At 37.7% G+C, this 19,736-nt stretch overlaps 1 protein-coding gene across 1 annotated transcript in view; it reads right to left on the bottom strand.

The window, feature by feature from the left end:
• The window catches only part of LOC307065742 (uncharacterized protein C8orf34 homolog), a gene marked incomplete at both ends in the record, with an annotated part of 318,281 nt that overhangs the window by 85,088 nt on the left and 213,457 nt on the right, over positions 1-19,736 (bottom strand). The window contains 1 exon segment of the mRNA XM_079722662.1: positions 1,878-1,963. Within this exon segment, the coding sequence (XP_079578788.1) occupies positions 1,878-1,963 (86 nt within the window).

The raw sequence follows: 19,736 nt of genomic DNA, 5'->3' as shown, positions 1-19,736 counted from the left end.
TTCCCTTTTTTCAATATAATTGTATCACTTAATGTATGTTTTCCTAAAGAATATACTATTTAGATTTGCTAGTTTTGAGCTTTAAAAAAATGACATTCTATGACTTGCTTTTGTTCAATCAACATTATGCTTTTTTTATAAAGACATTTTATTTTATTGAGATACATATTTTTACAACTTTTTTTTTTTACAAATATTATGCTTTTAAGACCCATTCAGTTGTGAGCTGCAACCTACTCATACCAGATTGGAAGACCCAACTGCCATTTCAGATCAGTTTCTTGAAATCAGCATTTACGTTATGCTATATTTAGATTATGGAAGCCATCAATATCTACAAACCAGGGCCTTCTTTTGCAAAGAAACAATTGTTCACATTTTCCAGCACATCACTGATTTCATCCATCCTATGTGTGCAGCTGAAATGCATTCATCTCCCTACAGTGTAACAATTTTATAATCTATCCATTTTAGTGTCCACCAGCATACTAACAAATTTGCTTACATTTCATGGTACACGAGATTTGCTTCTCTAACATATTTATCCAGAAGCGGAGTTTCTGGGCTTTACTCAGATTTTAGGATAATGGAAGACTCTTTACAAAATTGTTTATGCCCCACCTGTAGTGTATGAATTTCTTTTTGTCTCTATCTTCACCAGCAATTGATTTTGCCAGATTTCTTAATTAACATCAAATAAAAGGTTGTAAAAGAGCATCTCTCTGTGGCCTTAACTTGCTTTTCCTTGATTACCAAACATTTTTCATGTGCTCATTAGCCATTTGTGTTTCCTCTTCCGTGAAATGTCTATTCATATCTGTTGCTTATTTTTCTATTGGTTTGCTGATCCTTTCTTTATTAAATTATAGATGTACCTTATGTGTTCTGAATATTAATCTTTGATCAGTGACAAATATATTCAAATATAGTTTCCTATTTTGTAGCTCGTCAACTCACTTTTTTCTGGCATCTTTTGATGAACATGAATTCTCAACACTCTATAGTTGAATATTTTTTAATGTTTAGGAATGTTTGCATCTTGTTTAAGATGTCCTTCTCTATCCAGATGTAAGGAAAATGTTTTCCTATGGTTTCTCTTCTAATTATTCCAATTGGATGTACCGACTGCTCCCTGCTAGAACACTGAATGATGAAGCAGTGATATACCTTAGATGTCACTGTAGTGGCATTACATGTACTTATTTATTTATTCTGCAAACATTTTGAAGTGCCCTGGCGTGAACTTAATATGCTACGCCAAGGAGTTTGAATTCTGTCCTATAGAAAATGGGGAAGAAATAGCAGCTTTATGTTTATAAAGATAATGAACCAAAACGGGTGAGATAGTACAAGGAGAATCTATTTACAGAGCTCTTACACTAGCTAGAGAAAGAGGACAAGGGCATAGACTAGGCAGTCTCAGGGAAAATGAAGATGAGAGTGGCTTGGTGACAGTGACATGATTTGAGACCAATTTAATATAGGGCTGAGAGAGAGGAAGGAAAATCAAGTTTGATATTGACATTTCTGCCCAGAAGACTGAAGGGATCCATGATGTGCGAACATGAGTAGGCAATGTAAGTTCCAAAACCAAGTTGGAATTGGTGACAAACTTTGGGAGTAGCCAACGTAGAGTTGACCTGCTTGTACCTTAAACAGGCACAGGCATTAAGAGGCTGCTCCTCAGGACCCACACTTCTTGCTTCAGTTTCTCCTTTGCCCTTCACCTCCTGACACACAACCTGCAGAAGTGGTAGATGTATGATTGGCAGCTACGGTGATTTGCACAGGGGAAGATGTTTGGTTTAGTTTTCTTTTGTAAAAAATCTTTAAGTGCCGCTAAAATTACAATATATATTGTTGGATTTAAAACTTACCCCCAAAATCTGGAATTATTTCATCTGGAGAACGAAGTATTTGCGAGGTCTCTTCTGTCCTTTCCACCAGGTTGTCTCCTTGAAGCCTAAATAATTAACAGTGGTCATTGAAACTCTAATAAGGTTGAATGTGAAATGTGAACTACATACTACTGAGAACATGACTATGAACTTCTAAACTCTAAAATCAGACATGCTTCCTCCAAGGAGAAATACAGCCTTACCGAAACCTTTGTAATACAGTGTTTTTGCTTTTCTAACCTTTAAGGAAAAGTCTTTCTTTTCTCTTGTATACATGGGAAGATTAGATAGAATCTACTTTTCTTCTTAGCCTCACTGAGGAAGGTTTATAGACAAATGTTTTCATGGAAACTACAATGGGGAAGTGAGTGGAAGAAAAGCAAGCATCCAACACAGTGTGCTTGCCTGACTTCTGGGTCCAGAGGCATGACAGGGTTCCCATGGCTGCAAAGAGGTTTATCAAATACAATTCTCCAAATCAACCAAACCTGTGCTTAAAGGCCTGCCAGTCAAGATTCGTCTCAACAGGGGGTGTGAAGATTCTTGATATGTGTGGCTGCCCAGGGTTCTCATAGATACTGGGTCTTCTTCAGGACAGGCAGATTACATGGGAACTTTTAGGACAATAGATTTCTGAGCTTCTATATCCTCACCTCTAGAGAGAGACTAGTCTGGGTTTACATTATACTGTGAAACCACTCTATCAAAGGAGGTAGAGCTCATCAATAAATGTTGGAACTCTGACCTAAGAGCAGCAGAATAAGCTCTGCTAATGTTGGAGGACAGTATATCAAATAATCCAGAGACTGGAAATTTCTACCAGTGCCCTTACTTTTTTCTTGCATTTAACTCCCATGAGGTGAGTGCTCTCATGGGAGTATTAATAAAAACATGATATATGCCATTAATATTTTCAAAAATACAAACTCAAATACAATTCATAACTGTACCAGGCTCAATAGTCAAAATTTTCAACTATTTTATATTGCTACAGCGGAATCCAATAACATATATGCATGACTCTCTTTACCTTTTGTATAATTATAAATATTGTACATTATATTTTTATTCCTACAATATTAAATATTGTCCATTTCTGTATATATTATAGATTTATACTTACATCTTACCTTCTATACACAAACCATATTTACTGTATTATACAAGCTAATTAAATAATTCTCAAGAGTAGCTTGCTGATAGTCATATAAAACTCTTGGGTCAAAAATCTTACACTTTTAGTTAAGTTTTAAATTTTTACTCTAAAAAAACAGCATCACTTTTAAGAGACTGATTTAGCTACATACTTCCCAAATCTGCCCAACTATTTCTTTTTATTTTGTTTACTTCTAATAATTGGGAAATATTCTTTTTTCATCAAAATTATCAAAGAAAGAAAGTATGTAGGTACACAAGATATTGAAACATGTAAGTAAAAATTATCATTAAAAATTAACAATGAGCTCCAACACATTTGGGTATTTAACATTAGGTTAAAAACCTAAACAGAAAATAAATCTCCAACAAAGGCAGAATGAAACGAGAAATCAAAAGTAAGCTGTAATTTTTTTTTCTCATTGCAAGCTTCAATAAAAAGAAATACTTACTTAGTATTTATCAATATGCTCAATAATAACCCAAATGTTGTGGAGATGTGAAGAAATTGCTACTGCCCTTGATCTCACAGAGTTCTCAATTTAGCTGAGTTGAAAAGACAAATGGCCATGAAAACAACCAACAAAGTGGGTGGCCCTGAAGCTGGCTCATCTTTGTCCAAACAGTGCCCTCCAGATACCTTAAGAGTTGAATTCACCGTGACTTGGCACCAACTCCGTTGAGGAATGCTTCTCAGCCCTGCTACCCTTGAGCACTCTGCCAATGTTTCCCAAGCTGTAATCCATATAGCACTACTTTTGTAAGAGGTTAATAGGTACTATGTAAACAAGAGTTGTGTGGGCAAGTCTGGGAAATACGGTCTTAAGAAAAGTTAAATCTTTTTTTTTTTACAACACAAGAGTTATACTCACACTCTCAAACATTTTCACTTTGCTTCCTAAAACTCCCCTTCCATATTAAACACTCTTCTATATTCTCAGCCGCTAAACAAAATGTTTCTTGCTCTTCCTTGTCATAACTGAAGCCCGTTTCTCGTCTAAGAATATGACATCCCTTTTTCCTCTAAGAATATTATAGTACCTCCTCTCCAAAGGAGGCTGTCTAAGCCCTCAACCTCAGCTAACACAGGATTATAAATATTATCCTGTTCTCTTTCTGCCTGTGAAGACTTTGATCAGGTTCAATATTTTCTTCTTCAACTCAAGCGTCACTATTATCATGAATGATCTTTGTGTTCATGTGGATCTACCTGCTAATTTCAAAGTCCCTCCATCTCAAATCTGGAGAGCTTCCCTTCCATTTCACCTTCCCTAACCCAGGGACAGATAACTCAACTGCTCTGTCAGAAATCTTTAAATCCAATATCCTGCTCTCTGACAAAAAAACTCACCTCCTGTAGGCTCTTTCACAAACTCACTTTCTCTTTAATCAAACATAGATCTTCATTTTCCCTTGCTTTTCTCCCGGTTTCACACCTCTCCTGATCTCCTTCCTGCCCTCCTCAGCTGGGACTTACCGCCCCCTCAATTCCCATGCACCCACGTCCTTTAAGTCATTACTGCCAACCAGACCCTAACCCTGTGTTAACTCATCATTTTCATTCACATGTGCAGCTGAAAACTACTGGTGAAAATCATGACACTCTAGGACTGATGAGTATAAATCAATAGTCTCCAACTTTAAACTTTGGCTTCTTGGTTGTTTTTCTTTCTTCCATTCCTTCCAAAGTCTTCAAAAACATCACCTCTCTTCTGTGTCATCCAGAAAAATTATCTAACCAAGAGTAAGGACCTCCTACTCCTTCTTACACAGCACCAACAGAATTATCTTCACCCTGACCTATATTCACCACCTTTCCAATTCACAGAGGATGAGAGACCCTCTCCCCTGACTAAGGCTTAGACCATCCATCAGGCTGGTGATTTGGGTCCCATCATCTCATCTGCCTCTTGGACCTAATTTCTTTTACTCACCACCACTCATTCTGTTTATCTCTACTGCTCATTTCCCACAGCATAGAAACAAGTTCACTTCTCCTGCAGCCTTAAAAAAACAAACAAAACAAATGCCTCCCATAGTTATCTAAAACATCTACCTGTTGCTTTTTCTAGCCCATTCTTCTTTGAGCCAAACTCCCTAAACATTCTAAAAATCCCTCAATGCCTTTTTAAAAAATTGAAGTATAACATAAAATATCCTATTAGTTTCAGGTGTGCATGATAGTGATTTGATATATGTATACATTCTGAAATGGTCACCAGAAGTTTAGTTACCATCTGTCACCATGCAAAGTTATTACAATATTATTGACCATATTCCTTATGCTGTACTTTACATCCCCATGACTTACTTATTTTATAACTGGAAGTTGGTGCCTCTTAATTTCTTTCACCTATTTCGGCTGCCCCTCACCCCCCTCCCCTCTAGCAACCTCCAGTTTGATCTCTGTATCTATGAGTCTGTTTCTGTTTTGTTTTATTTGTTCCTTTGCTTTGTGTTTTAGATTCCACATATGGACACTTGGGTTGTTTCCATATCTTGGCTATTGTAAATAATGCTGCAATGAACATATGGGTGCATACAGTTTTTTGAGTTAGTGTTTTTCTTTTTGTTTTCAGATAAATACTCAGAAGTGGAATTGCTGGATCATATGGTAGCTCTATTTTTAATTTTTTGAGGACTCTCCGTACTGTTTTCCATGGTAGCTACACCAACTTAATTCCTACCAACAGTGCATGAGGATTCCCTTTTCTTCACATCCTTGCAAACCCTTGTTATTTTCTGTCTTTCTGATAATAGCCTTTCAGACATGTGTGAGGTAAAGTCTCATTGTGGTTTTGATTTGCATTTCCCTGATAATTAGTGATGTTCGGCATCTTTTCATGCGCCTGTTGGCCATCTACATGCCTTCTTTGAAAAAAAAAAGTCTATTCAGGTCCTCTGCCCACTTTTTAAATCTGGTTGTTTGTTTTTTTGATTTTGAGTTGTACAAGCTCTTTATATGTTTGATACTAACTCTCCACAAACGCCTTTACTTCCACAGTTTTAATTCACCCCTCAACTTACTTTATTTATTTTACTTTTTACATCTTTATTGGAATATAATTGCTTTACAATGCTGTGTTAGTTTCTGCTTTATAACAAAGTGTATCAGCTATACATATACATATATCCCCATATCTCCTCCCTCTTGCTTCTCCCTCCCTCCCACCCTCCCTATCCCACCCCTCTAGGTGGTCACAAAGCACCGAGCTGATCTCCCTGTGCTATGCGGCTGCTTCCCACTAGCTATCTATTTTACATTTGGTAGTGTATATATGTCCATGCCACTCTCTCACTTCGTCCCAGCTTACCCTTCCCCCACCCCGTGTCCTCAAGTCCATTCTCTACGTCTGCGTTTTTATTCCTGTCCTGCCCCTAGGTTCTTCAGAACCTTTTTTTCTTTTCTAGATTCCACATATATGTGTTAGCATACGGTATTTGTTTTTCTCTTTCTGACTTACTTCACTCTGTATGACAGGCTCTAGGTCCATCCACCTCACTACAAATAACTCAATTTCGTTTCTTTTTATGGCTGAGTAATATCCCATAGTATATCTGTGCCACATCTCCTTTATCCATTCATCTGTCGATGGACACTTAAGTTGCTTCCATGTCCTGGCTATTGTAAATAGAGCTGCAATGAACATTGTGGTACATGACTCTTTTTTGAATTATGGTTTTCTCAGGGTATATGTCCAGTAGTGGGATCGCTGGGTCATATGGTAGTTCTATTTTTAGTTTTTTAAGGAACATCCATACTGTTCTCCATAGTGGCCATATCAAATTACATTCCCACCAACAGTGCAGGAGGGCTCCCTTTTCTCCACACCCTCTCCAGCATTTATTGTTTCTAGATTTTTTGATGATGGCCATTCTGACTGGTGTGAGTTGATACCTCACTGTGGTTTTGATTTGCATTTCTCTAATGATTAGTGATATTGAGCATCCTTTCATGTGTTTGTTGGCAATCTATATATCTTCTTTGGAGAAATGTCTATTTAGGTCTTCTGCCCATTTTTGGATTGGGTTGTTTGTTTTTTTGATATTGAGCTGCATGTGCTGCTTGTAAATTTCGGAGATTAGTCCTTTGTCAGTTGCTTCATTTGCAAATATTTTCTCCCATTCTGAGGGCTGTCTTTTCATCTTGTTTATGGTTTCCTTTGCTGTGCAAAAGCTTTTCAGTTTCATTAGGTCCCATTTGTTTATTTTTGTTTTTATTTCCATTTCTCTAGGAGGTGGGTCAAAAAGGATCTTGTTGTGATTTATGTCACAGAGTGTTCTGCCTATGTTTTCCTCTAAGAGTTTGATAGTTTCTGGCCTTACATTTAGGTCTTTAATCCATTTTGAGTTTATTTTTGTGTATGGTGTTAGGGAGTGTTCTAATTTCATTCCCTCAACTTATTTTAATTTGCTTTGTGCTCCTACCATTCTGAGATGACTGGTTATACTAAGACTACCTGACCTTCTAATTGCCACATACAGTTGAAAACTTTCTGATATTGTTTTTATTTTACTTTCAGCTGTACTTTGTATGAACACTCTTTTCCCACTCTGCACCATCTCCCTGAATCAGCTCATCCACTCTTATGGTTTTAACTACATTTACGGTGAGTTTTTTCAAATCTTGAGTTCTCAGCTCAAGATTGGTGTACCCAGATTCTTGCAGGACATTTTAATTGGATTAACTATAAGCATCTCAAAGGGAACTTGTCCATCTTTCTCATACCCAGCCTCATATTACACATAGCTAGTCAATCCCAGCCTCGTTAATTATACTTCCTAAAGAGATTTCCTGAATCTATCACTTCTTCTTTATACTACTACTATAATTGTGCTGCTCATCTTGACTTGCTTGGATTATTAGTTTCCTTGATGATATTCATACAGAGAAACTTGTCCTTCAAAAATCCATTTTTTCCATATGGCTACCAGAAAGTTCAAAATAAATCCTCATGCTTTATTATTCTCATGCTTTAAATATTTTAGTGCAAGAGATTTTAACATGAGTATGCTTAGATATGCCCACAGACAGGTTTCAGGGGACTCACTGTAATTCACAATAAATGGAATAAAAATTTTTGGTGGATTGCTCTTTTTTGGACAGGGTAACAGTAACTTTAACCAGATTCTCAAAATAATCCTTGACTCAAAGGAGTTTAACAGTTGTCACTTTTACTGGCTTCTCATCACCTGCAAAATGAGTTATGGTTTCCTTACCAAGTCATCCAAGTCTCTTTTGCACAACCCCTACCTGTGTCTGCAACTTCACCTTCTTGGATATTTCAGCATGGAATTTATACTCCATAAACTCCAAACTGCTTTTACTTCTGTGCAGCTATTTTATTAAGCCTCTGTGACATTATATAATTATCTCTGGCAGAATTTACATTCCCCTATTTTACTATTCAGCTTAATCCTAGGTTTTAATTAGATTCTCCTTTCTTCAGAAGCTTTTCTTCCAGAAGTCTTAGCACCTATGCAAATCTTTACCATAGCTCTTTACCATATTTAATTGCTTGTTTTCATGTCTATCAACACATACCAAGTGTCTTAAAGATAAGAATTTTATTTTTCATATTTTTATGTCCCTAAAGCCTAGCTTAGGTTGAGCTTGGTACACTGTAAGCTCTAAAAGAGATTTCTTAAGGTATTTTTTAGTGAGTAGCTCACCTTGGAGATAAGGAAAGGAAAAGCAGACCCAGCCTATGTATAAGGAATTTTCTACAGAATACTTTAGTGTATTTACAATTACATTCTCTTGAAAAGGGGTGAAAATTATCCTACATATATCTAGGCTTATAAATGAGATGCTAAAGGTTGTACCTGCACAAAGCTCGTTGCCACAGCTAGAAACATGTGCCAAAATAGTTGCCAATTAAAATTGGGGTATTTGAAGTGAGGTGCAAGCAGAGGTGACAAAGATGGCAAATGAGTTTGGGTTTCAAATAAACGAATCAGATTTCATTTAATACTGACCAGTGTGACCTGGCTAGAGGAAATGCTGTTATAAATGTTAGTAAATTATATCTCCAAGTTTGTGAGTCAACAGTCACCTTCCATTGACTCAGTCTCAATAGTGAATAAGCCAATGAAAGAGAGCATCCTCAGAGACTACTGTAGTGCCTATCACAGCCTATCATAGTACCAGGCACATGTATGTGATCAATAGACATTTGTTAAGTAAATGTTGCTGAAAAGTCCCTACGTCTTACAAAATAGCCTTAAGGAAGATGGACCAGTAAACAGAAAAGAGGTTGAAGCTCATTCAGGAGTTTTGTGGCCATAGCAGTGGTTCAAATTTTGCTTGCTTGGTAATGTTTTGAGATCCAGCTGGTTCTAATGTCTCGCTCTGTAAGAAGATGCAAGGAAACCAAAACCAGAGCTAAGTAGCAGCCCAGTCCTAGTCCAAAATGGTCGGTAAAACACATCACCACCAGCCGTACGCATTTTGAGGAGGGAGTTTTGAATAGTGTAAGCAGTGGGAGGATAGAGAAAGTTATGAGCGTTACTTCTTTTCTATACTTTTTTAAAAAAAATCCAAGACATTCAATAAGAAAACATTTTTCTTTTTTAAAAACCTCTGGTATTGTCAATTCAGTTGAACCACATGATGTGACGAGAGAAGACTCAAATAAGTGCATTCTTAACTTTTCACATTGGCCTGGAAGACATTCAGATTCACGAGCAGCCATCTTTCTGTTTTTATGTTATCACACTATATATGACATATTTTAATCTTCCCTGAACACTTTCTGGAAGAAAATAGTATCCAACTAAAGAGTAGACACTCATCAAATGTTTTTTTTGAAACAAATTGAATACATTATGGCATGCATGAAATTAAATGCCAAGCTAACATTTCTAACTTATCTAGTTCAGAGGAAATGATGAATAAAATCTGGATTAATTCAGGAAACGTTAATGGAGTACGTGGTACTTGCACTGAGCTTTGAAAATGCTAAAGTTTGATTAGATGAAGAAAAAGAGGAAGGGTGTTCCAAGGAAAGAGCAATGAAATAATAGACTACATTTACTTTGGAAAAAGAAGCCTCCCTGGGGGAAAAAGGTAAAAGAAGAAAAGAAGAAAGAGAGAGAGAGAGAGAGAGAGAGAGAGAGAGAAAAGGAACACCAAGTATAACAAAAAACTGACTAAGAGCTTCAGTGAAAGTAGTGTATTGAAAGCCACAAACACATCTAGATTATAAGATGTATTCAGAAGGGAGTTTGCAAACTAAACAAGAATTAGACTTAATGTAGCAGGAAACGTTGAAAGTTTTAAATTATTGTCTAATACAATAAAAGCTGCACTAAGAAAATAACATTCATTGAGGTATTTTGTAAGGCCATTTGGGAAGCTCTCGCAATAAACCAGAAATGGAAGATCAAAAGCGTGGAGTGACCAGGTCTAGGCAAGTGCCTACAATGGCCCAAGCATTGTTCCAGTTTGAGGGGTTGCAGTTGGGGGCTGTGGACACGATGAACCAAATTCCCATCCTCAATGGAGCTTTCATCCTACCGACCAAAGATGATGAACAAACGAACTAAAATACATAGAATCGGGTGTTAATAAGAAAGTTGGTTAAAAATCAAGGATGGAAAGTAGAGCCAGGAAGGAAGAGCCTATATAGGAAGACTCCGGAGAACGGGTAGTATGCAATTTTACATAGTGTGTCCAGGGAAAGCTTCATCAGTGGGCAATATTTGAGCCAAAACTTGAAGCAATGAGGGACTAAGCAAATAGATGCCCGAGAAGGAGCATTACAAGGAGAGGGAACAGCAAATTGAAGCCAATGACTGGCGTGGAGTAAAGGAGGGGTACATAGCAGGATATGCTGTTCGAGAGGAAGCTGAGGCTAGACCAGGTAGGACATTCTACAGTGCTGGGGAGGAAGAAATTTCCCTCCACCCTTCCAGGTTCTTTTGGCTGGTCTAAGAATTAAGCTGACAGGAGACTTCTGTTTCTTAAAAATAACCTGCCTAGATTAATCCTCACGCCAAAGAGACATTTTTTGGGGTGGCAAATTTTGCTCCCCTACAACGTCATCTAGAAATTCGATGTTAAAATATGTAGCCTTCTTCCCCACGAAAATGGAAAGCCAGTTGGGGGGGGGCGTGGTTTGAAGCAGAGAAGGGACACGATCAGACTTTGCTTTAAGAAGGATCACTCTGCCTGCTGTGTTGAGAATTGACGGTGGGCAGCAAGCGTGGCTGCAGGGAGATTCCTTAGGAGGTTATCCCACCAACTTTGTTGAGCAGTGAGCATGGCTTGCCCAAGGGCGGCAGTGGGGGAGGTGATAAGAAGCGGACTGATTCTGGGTAAATTCTGCAGCTGGAGCCCACAGTCCATCTGATATGTGAGACTTGGAGGTTGTGAGAGAAAAAGAGGAATAAACAATGTCACCATTTTTCTGTCCTAGGCAACTGAAATGATCATGCTGCCATTTGCTGAGGTAAGGAAAACTGAGGGAAAAGCAAATTTGGTGGGGATAAGTGGACTTTAGCTGGGGACATGGTATGTTTCAAGTGCATTTTAGACGTGCTGGTGGAGAGATGCAGAGAGGCATTTGAATATCTGTGGGGAGATGCTGAACAGAATGAGTTGTGCGCTAGGTTTGGCCTCTCTGGGCTCTAAAGTCTCTACAGAGAACTTCAGAATATGATATACTACTACTTAATTGAGCTATTTTGAAGGATGGGTAATTCTGTTTCACTGGAAAGTAAATAGTATATCGTGATAAGTGCCTATTAGACCAGGGGAACCACAATAAACAGTTTAGGTTTTAAGAAATTTTGAACAGTTTTCTTCAAAGGGTTAGAAAATTAACTTATCCTTCCCCTCCAAAGTCTTTTAATTCACAAGTCCTCTTTCATAACATCAGTCAGAGAGTTATTTCTAAGTCTCTTTCTAAATGTTAATTTTCCACTTTAGGATTCCAGTACGTTTCTCCAGAATTATTTTTTGATGGAAATTCTAGCAACTTATTCTCACTTACTCATTTTTTAAATAAATTTATTTATTTTATTTTTGGCCACATTGGGTCTTCGTTGCTGCGCACGGGCTTTCTCTAGTTGTGGCGAGTGGGGGCTACTCTTTGTTGCGGTGCGCGGGCTTATCACTGTGGTGGCTTCTCTTGTAGTGGAGCATGGGCTCTAGGTGCATGGGCTTCAGTAGTTGTGGCACATGGACTCAGTAGTTGTGGCTCACGGGCTCTAGAGCACAGGCTCAGTAGTTGTGGCACGCAGGCTCAGTAGTTGTGGTGCCTGGGGTTAGTTGCCCTGCAGCATGTGGGATCTTCCCGGACCAGGGCTCGAACCCGTGTCCCCTGCATTGGCAGACAGATTCTTAACCACTGCACCACAGGGAAGCCCACTTACTCCATTTTGAAGTCTTAGAAAAGCCATATTGTCATCAGCATCAAACATTTATCGGGGATCTTCAGAGGCAAAACCCTCCATTGAGCAACAAGCCTGCAATCTGGCATGAGACCTGCATGTATTTTCATGATCTCTCTAATTACTCGGCAAGCTTCCTGAAGTCAGAGACCAAGTCTGAGAGCCACCACACCATCAGGGCTTAGCAGAGTAATTTACACTTGTGCCCCCTCACCAGAAAAACTACCTAATTTAAATGGCATCTATCTGAAGTCACTAAACACTTGTAAGAGTTCCTTCTCCACTCTAGAAAAATGGCACTGCTGTCTTGTGGAACTTTGCCACCCTCCACCCAAGTTCCAACCAAGTTCCAAGTTCTTCAGGGAACTACCTGGATGTTCTTCCTCCTACTCTGCTTTCCAAGCCCACTGACTCCACCTCGGGGGCCTCCTTTACCCCTGGCCATTCCAGTTGACCCTCTGGTGGGTGGTCTGGCCCTTTGATACCATCTCTCAGCCCCTCAGCCGCGCTGTCTGTGCCCCAGACGCAGCTCTACTTCCCATCCTGGAACCTCTGACAAATACTTCAGCCCCAGTGAATCCCCAGCCAAGAGAAAATTTCCAACAGTACCTAGACTTCCTTCCTTATTTTAGGATATTCACTTTAAAAATCTTCCTTCCAGCATTCATCTGTAGGCACTCTGCTGTCCCTTTTCTCTTGCTATGCCATGTGAGGTAACAATGCATCAAGATGAAGCACCCTTTTCCTGACAGTGGAATGGAATAGAATAACATTCTCTTTCACCAGAGGGCTTTCTTTATATTCGGCTTTTTAAAATTCTCTCCCTTGTTCACAAGAATCTTTGAACATAAAGCTCTAAAGTATAATGATGGATGGTGACATAGAGATAAAAACCATGCTCTTTCCTCTTAAATTTTCCTTTTTATTTCCTACCTCCTGAAAGTAAGATATGGGCCTACAAAATATTGGTAACTCTCTAATCAAATTTGTAGTTCTCTCATGCATACCTGATTGCAGACGTGTAGCTGCCATAGGTGGCCTCTTATCTGGGCTGCTAATTACTCTCCTGGCAGAAGTTTAAGAATTCTAAAACCAAATCTAAGGAAAGCACACATGGGGAATAGATGTGCTTTGTTTTCAGTCTCTTCTGCTTTACCTCAACTCAAACGTAAAAACGTCAACACAAAGTTAGGTAGAGAAGATCCTGCACCGAGCAGGGCTGATTCCTACCATGCCTTGGGACTACTAAACTAGATTTTCCAAGCAGATGTGACCAATATGTGGGCCACGGACACACACCTTGGTCAGATTATTACTCGCACAAAGGATGACCCTGGGGACATTCCAACCTTCCTGAAATCCAAGGCAGTCATGAAAAAGGATTACATTCAAATTGCCAGACAGCTCCGGAGCTAAGAAAACTCCAAGAGAAAGCAGCCAAACACGGAATGCTGAGCTAGAGGCAGCTCTGGGCATTGGAATCCTCATGCCTCCTTCAACACGACCATTCATGCACATTTTAAACTGGATTTCATATCTATAAAATGATCTGGTGAAGTGTGGGTATGCTCTCAGCCTGCCACCATCCCTAGAGAGGACCCTTTTAAAAATCTATCTACATAGAAATAGGCAGTTAAGGTCCTTATTTGACAGTGTAGAGCAATGTTCTCAACTTTTAGGGTGCATTGGAATCACCTAGAGGACTTCTTAAAACACAGATTGCTGGGCTCCACCCACAGAGCTCCTGAGTCAGGTCTGGAGGGTGGCGCAGGAATTGTCTTTCTACCAAGTTCCCAGGTGATGCCCACACTGCAGGCTGGGGGACAGCCCTCCATATTGCCTCCTCTTTATAGTTCTGGAAGGGATGGAGTTCCCCAGCCATCCTCACTGTGTAGTCATATTATACCATGCCTGGAATGCCAAAAATAGAGAAGACTCTACCAGAGGATGTTGGTATTTTTCTTCCTCCAACTAGCTGGGTGTTGACCTTAGCTGAACACTAAATTTTATTCCCAGGTATGTACGATTCCATCTTACTGAAGTTAGAAATCTCAGAGTCAGACTGCACTTGAGCTCAGGATGCTGCCTACGTAGCCTAAACCAGAGCATCGCTGAGCGAATCTGCCTGGTCAGCAGGCATCTAGCGTAGCAGCAGCTGTGAGAAGTCTTCTTAAAGCCCTGATTTCTAACAGGTTGAAAAATGGGATTGTGTGGGGAGCCAAAGCACCCTTTTGAAAAATGGCCAAAACTTTTGTTCCGTCCTTAGCCATTCCTTCCTTTAATCAGAGACCCTTTACTCATGGTACTGAAACTGAAAGCTGCTTCACTTGTGTACCTGATGGAAGACCACCCCCTCTTTCGAATATGCCCTGGAAACATCTGTTAGATTGCTGAGTTCTTATGTATATAGTCGATCCCTCTCTCTCTCTGAGGCAGTTGAAGGCAAACTCAACACTGTCAGATTTTTCCATGCTACAGCCCTGGAAGTGACAGTATGTCGTGCTGCCTTAGTCAGATGGTTTATGTTCCTTTCTTTGCGATTTCCATTTCATAACATTTGAAGTAACTGAAAGTACGTTGTGATGAATAGCAGAATTACGAGGTACACTGATAGTCCCAAATTACGAGTAATATTACTTTGTACCAGAGAGAGGTAAGATTTTAGCAGGGTTCTACCTGTCCACAGATGGCAGTTGAGAGAATGCTGCCAGTGATATGCATTATCACGAACTCTGAGAAATTGTTACTTGATATGGAACTAGCATGAGGGAATGAACCATGGGCAGCCTCACAGCAATCCTCCTTGAGGAAGTTGTACATTGTTCTGAGGAGTAAATAAAGGAGTCCCAGGAAACCCCACCAAGTTCCATCTAATTAGGAGGGGCGGGAGGTAGAGCACAGGGAAAATCTGAGACGATTCCCTTAGAAATCCGAAACCACTGTGTTCTGAGGTTGCAGCCTCAGCAAGGTGAGCCAGCTTGCTTCCGCATCAAAGAGAAAGGCTCCCGAAGTGGGGATTTTATGACCCTACTTCTCCATAAGAGTACACTCTCTATATTCCAATAGAACACAGTAGAATGTAAGACGTGTAAGCACACCAACATAATTTGGTCACCTCTTCTCCATGCTTTACTTATGTACCCATAACAGGCGACAAACAGTTCCTAATTGAATAAATCTTACATTAGCACTACCCGTAAGCTTGATATACTTCTAGGTTTTAAGTTTGTTCTAGGGCAGGAGCTTGGTTCATTTACGTTTGTTTTTAACATAACCTTGTGTAATAAATACAAATTTGGATAATAAATGGTTTTTGAATGACTCAACGTTAAAGTGCCTTGTTTATTAGGATTTGGACGGCATATGCTAAAATTTGCTGTAAGCGGTTTGATGCTCTGGAAAACAAGACTGGTTTAGAAAATGTCGTGTGTGCAGTCCTTGAAGAGATTATAATAGACAAGATAAAGGCCTTCTTGTATTCTTCTAACAACGCTCTGAAAATTCTTAAGAAGGACAACACTGAATACAAATGTCTGCACAACTGGAAAAGCCGATAAGGCGTAAAGATGTTAGGATGATTCATCTTTTGGCTTAACAATCTGGAAGAAATACATTTAGTGACTTACCAGGGAATATAAACACTACTTTGTTAAAGTTTAACTACCTTAGTCTAGAATTTAATTTTTCTGATGTGCACCTCAATTGATCTCTTAAAATGATCATAGAATTTGCTTATAGTGAAACTTCTTTCTCTCTGCCTTCTGCTTAGGGAAACTAAAAATAGTTTGCATTGGTAACCAGAGTTAGCTTGTAAATAAGACTTTTCCAAGGGGTCTTAACTAGTTCTTAATCTAACTTATTGTTGTATAATTATCATATTTCAAGTTATAAGGTATTCTTTCCAAGATTTCATTTATTTTTCTGGCTTTTATATGGCATGATTTAGATGTTATAGAATTTCTGGTTTTAAGCGAGAAGATAGATTATTATATTTAAAATTCTGAAAAATTATTAATTTTAAAACTTAAATGCTCTTTCCTGAAAACACAGATTTATTGAAACATAATGCATGATGGCACTGATATAAAGTTATTTGCTTTTCTTTTTAGGTATTTCATACTCCGTTTTGAGCACTAACGTTTATAATTGAAAATAAATACATATTCTGTGAATTTTGATTCTTATTCTGAAATGTTATTAAAAATTCAAAATTTAATGACACTTAGTATTCTTTGTTTTATAGCAGTAATATATCCGGTCTGGTTTGATTCTAAAATATTTATTTTATATTAGTGAGGCTAATAACTGTTCAGTGATTATGAAGACAGTTAACAGAAGACATACATAGAGATAAAATAAGTATATGTTTGATTTGGCTTATGCAGGCCATTTAGGAACTGTGATCCAATTATAAGAGTAATTACCCTAACGCACAATTGAAAGTAAATGCGATTTTAATTTTACTACAAAGGGTACCTGGGAGGTCCAGCATGTCAAGCAAGTGAATAAATAAGAAGCTTCCAGATATGGATAAAAAAGTGAAATATAATTTTTCACTATTTGTTCCTATTTCTCACATAAGATACCTCATCTTAATTCCAGTAGGGAAATGAAAATAAAAATGAAAAATATCGGAAGAGACATTTAAATTAATCTTCTTATACTATGACAACAAAATAAAGTCCAATAGTGCTCTTACTATTACCTTATTAGAAAGGGTATTTAAGCAAGAATGAATACTAGAATATTTTCAAAATTATTTTCACATAATGACTGATATTCTATGTTATTTTAAAGATTTTTTTGATATGGACCATTTTTAAAGTCTTTTATTGAATTTGTTACAGTATTGCTTCTGTTTTATGTTTTGGTTCTTTGGCCCCGAGACATGTGGGATCTTAGCTCCCCAACCAGGGATCAAACCCACACCCCCTGCATTGGAAGGCAAAGTCTTAACCACTGGACTGTCAGGGAAATCCCTGAGGGAGATTACTAATTTGAACAAAAATACAGCAGCATGTACATTGTAACATTCTTCCACTTCTTGTGGTGCCCCTTCCTGATTTGCATAGGAGCTGCAACATGTCCAGTACTTTTATGTGCAAGTCACTGGGGAATTAAACATCTTGCCCAAGGATGCTCAGAGAAACTGGGATACTGTTAGATGCTGAATTTTAAGGATTTAAACATCATGCTGTACTTGTTTTCATGCACTCAGCTGGTGAGATGGAAACATCATCTTATTGGATCAACTAACAAATCATAGCAATTCAGTCTGAAAATAAGAGCTCCATCCTCATGATTTAATCACTTCCTAAAGGCCTCCCCACCTCCTAATACCATCACCCTGGGGTTTAGGATTCAACACATGAATTTTGGGGAGACACAAACATTCCATCATAGCAACTAAATATTTTTTGACAAGTTAATGTTTATGCGAAGAAACCTAAATAGAATTTGAACTTTAAGTAAACCCATTAAGAATTAGAAACAAGGCTTTCCTCCCCTTATATGAAGCACAGAAATAACCAGAATCAAGAGACCTATAAAATTCATAATGCTTGTGTTGTGTTTTCATTTCAAATAACAACAATATAATTTTATCTTAAAGCACAGCTGGAAAAAGGATATTTACATAATCAAATTCTCACTCTGAAATTATTCATTACTACACTGGTTCCAAATTTCTAGTGTAATATCTAAATTACAAAGTTCATAACCTATAAAGACAGGGTAATTTTTTCATCCCAATAATATAGGCAAAAATTTATCTGCTTTCTTTATTTGAACTTTTGTTGCCTAACAGTTGTTTTTTATTAATTTCTTATAAGTACCATGCCTGATGCCCCCCAACAGCCTTTTATCCTAAAATGGATTAGACAGTGCAATAAATTTGAAAAATGTGCCTAATTCCAAAATAGAAGCAACAATTTGCTTTAAAACCAGGAAGCAACATCATATAGAAGAATTGGGGCTTTCAAGTCAGATTGAGCAAGGTTCAAATTCTATCTGTGCCACTTACTAGTCTTTTTCCCTTAAGCAGTTTACTTAGTCTCCTTGAACTTCATTTCTCACTTGCAAAATGAATCTTAAATGCATCCACTTGGAAGAGTTGTCTGTATTAGAGATAATGTTTCTAAACACCTAATGTCAAGTCTGGTACACACCTGGTGCTTCTGAACAACGATAGCTTCAAAATGCCACGGAGCAAGGGACGCTGTCAATGTACTTTGGAAAGTAATATCCAAATCCATGCCTCAATGTACATATGAATTTCAATATTACATATAAGGCCATCAAATTGATCAGTTTGGCTGAATTCATTCACTGAGAATTTTAACTGAATCGATCATTGATTTTAACACTTTACAGACATGATTTTTGAGCCTTAGTTGTTCAATAAATGTCATTTCTGGCTGTGAATCACCATTATCTCCCCCTCCCCAACTTTTTTCTGACCATTTCGCTTTGAGAATTTAACAGGCTATAGAATTGAATCTGAACTCTTTATGTGTCTGAACTCTCTGTGTTAACTGATACTAGTGATAATGAAGAGGAGCTCTGGTTTCCAAAAAAGAAAAGGGATAAAGAGGAAAGTTTGTGATAATAGGAAGTTCATGCATTAAACATACATTATATTCATTGAAGGATTCTCTTACCACTTCCATTATCAAACACCATTTTCTTCCAGAAAAGTGTCTACTATGTTGCTAATATAGTGCCTTAGTTTCGAAGTATTATAATGATAAAACGACTGGTACAAATTTCTGATTTTTTGAGATTATTAAAACAGGATAATTGAAATTTGAATAATTATTTATGTAAATGACCATATTCTCATTTTATCTATTGTATATTAATAAAATATAATTAATATACTATAATAATAAATACATGATATAACAAAACTAATTATTCTAAATTCTTATTTATTTTACTAAATTCAACATAACGCCATTTTCCTTTCATCATACAAAATTTTTAATTTTTTTTTACAAATGGGCTATAATTTTTTTTCTAAAATTCTTCTAGAAAGCTAAATAACATTAGATGAGCATTTTAAAGAAACCTGATTTACACATCTATTAGCATGATTCTTATCACTATTGGTTTTGAACATTAAAGGCTAAATATTATGTTAATTATTAAATCATTCTCAGAAATCACACATAATGTCAGAAACTAAAGTTAGACAATCAGTCAGAATCAGTTATATCTGTTCAAATCTAAAATCAGACAAGTTTAGAAAGAGGTAATAACAATTCATGACTTTGGAGGAAGGAGAAT

The sequence above is a fragment of the Hyperoodon ampullatus genome (assembly GCF_949752795.1).
Source record: "Hyperoodon ampullatus genome assembly, chromosome: 17".
In the NCBI taxonomy this organism is placed as follows: domain Eukaryota; kingdom Metazoa; phylum Chordata; class Mammalia; order Artiodactyla; family Ziphiidae; genus Hyperoodon; species Hyperoodon ampullatus.
This window is presented reverse-complemented; position numbering and strand designations above follow the sequence as displayed.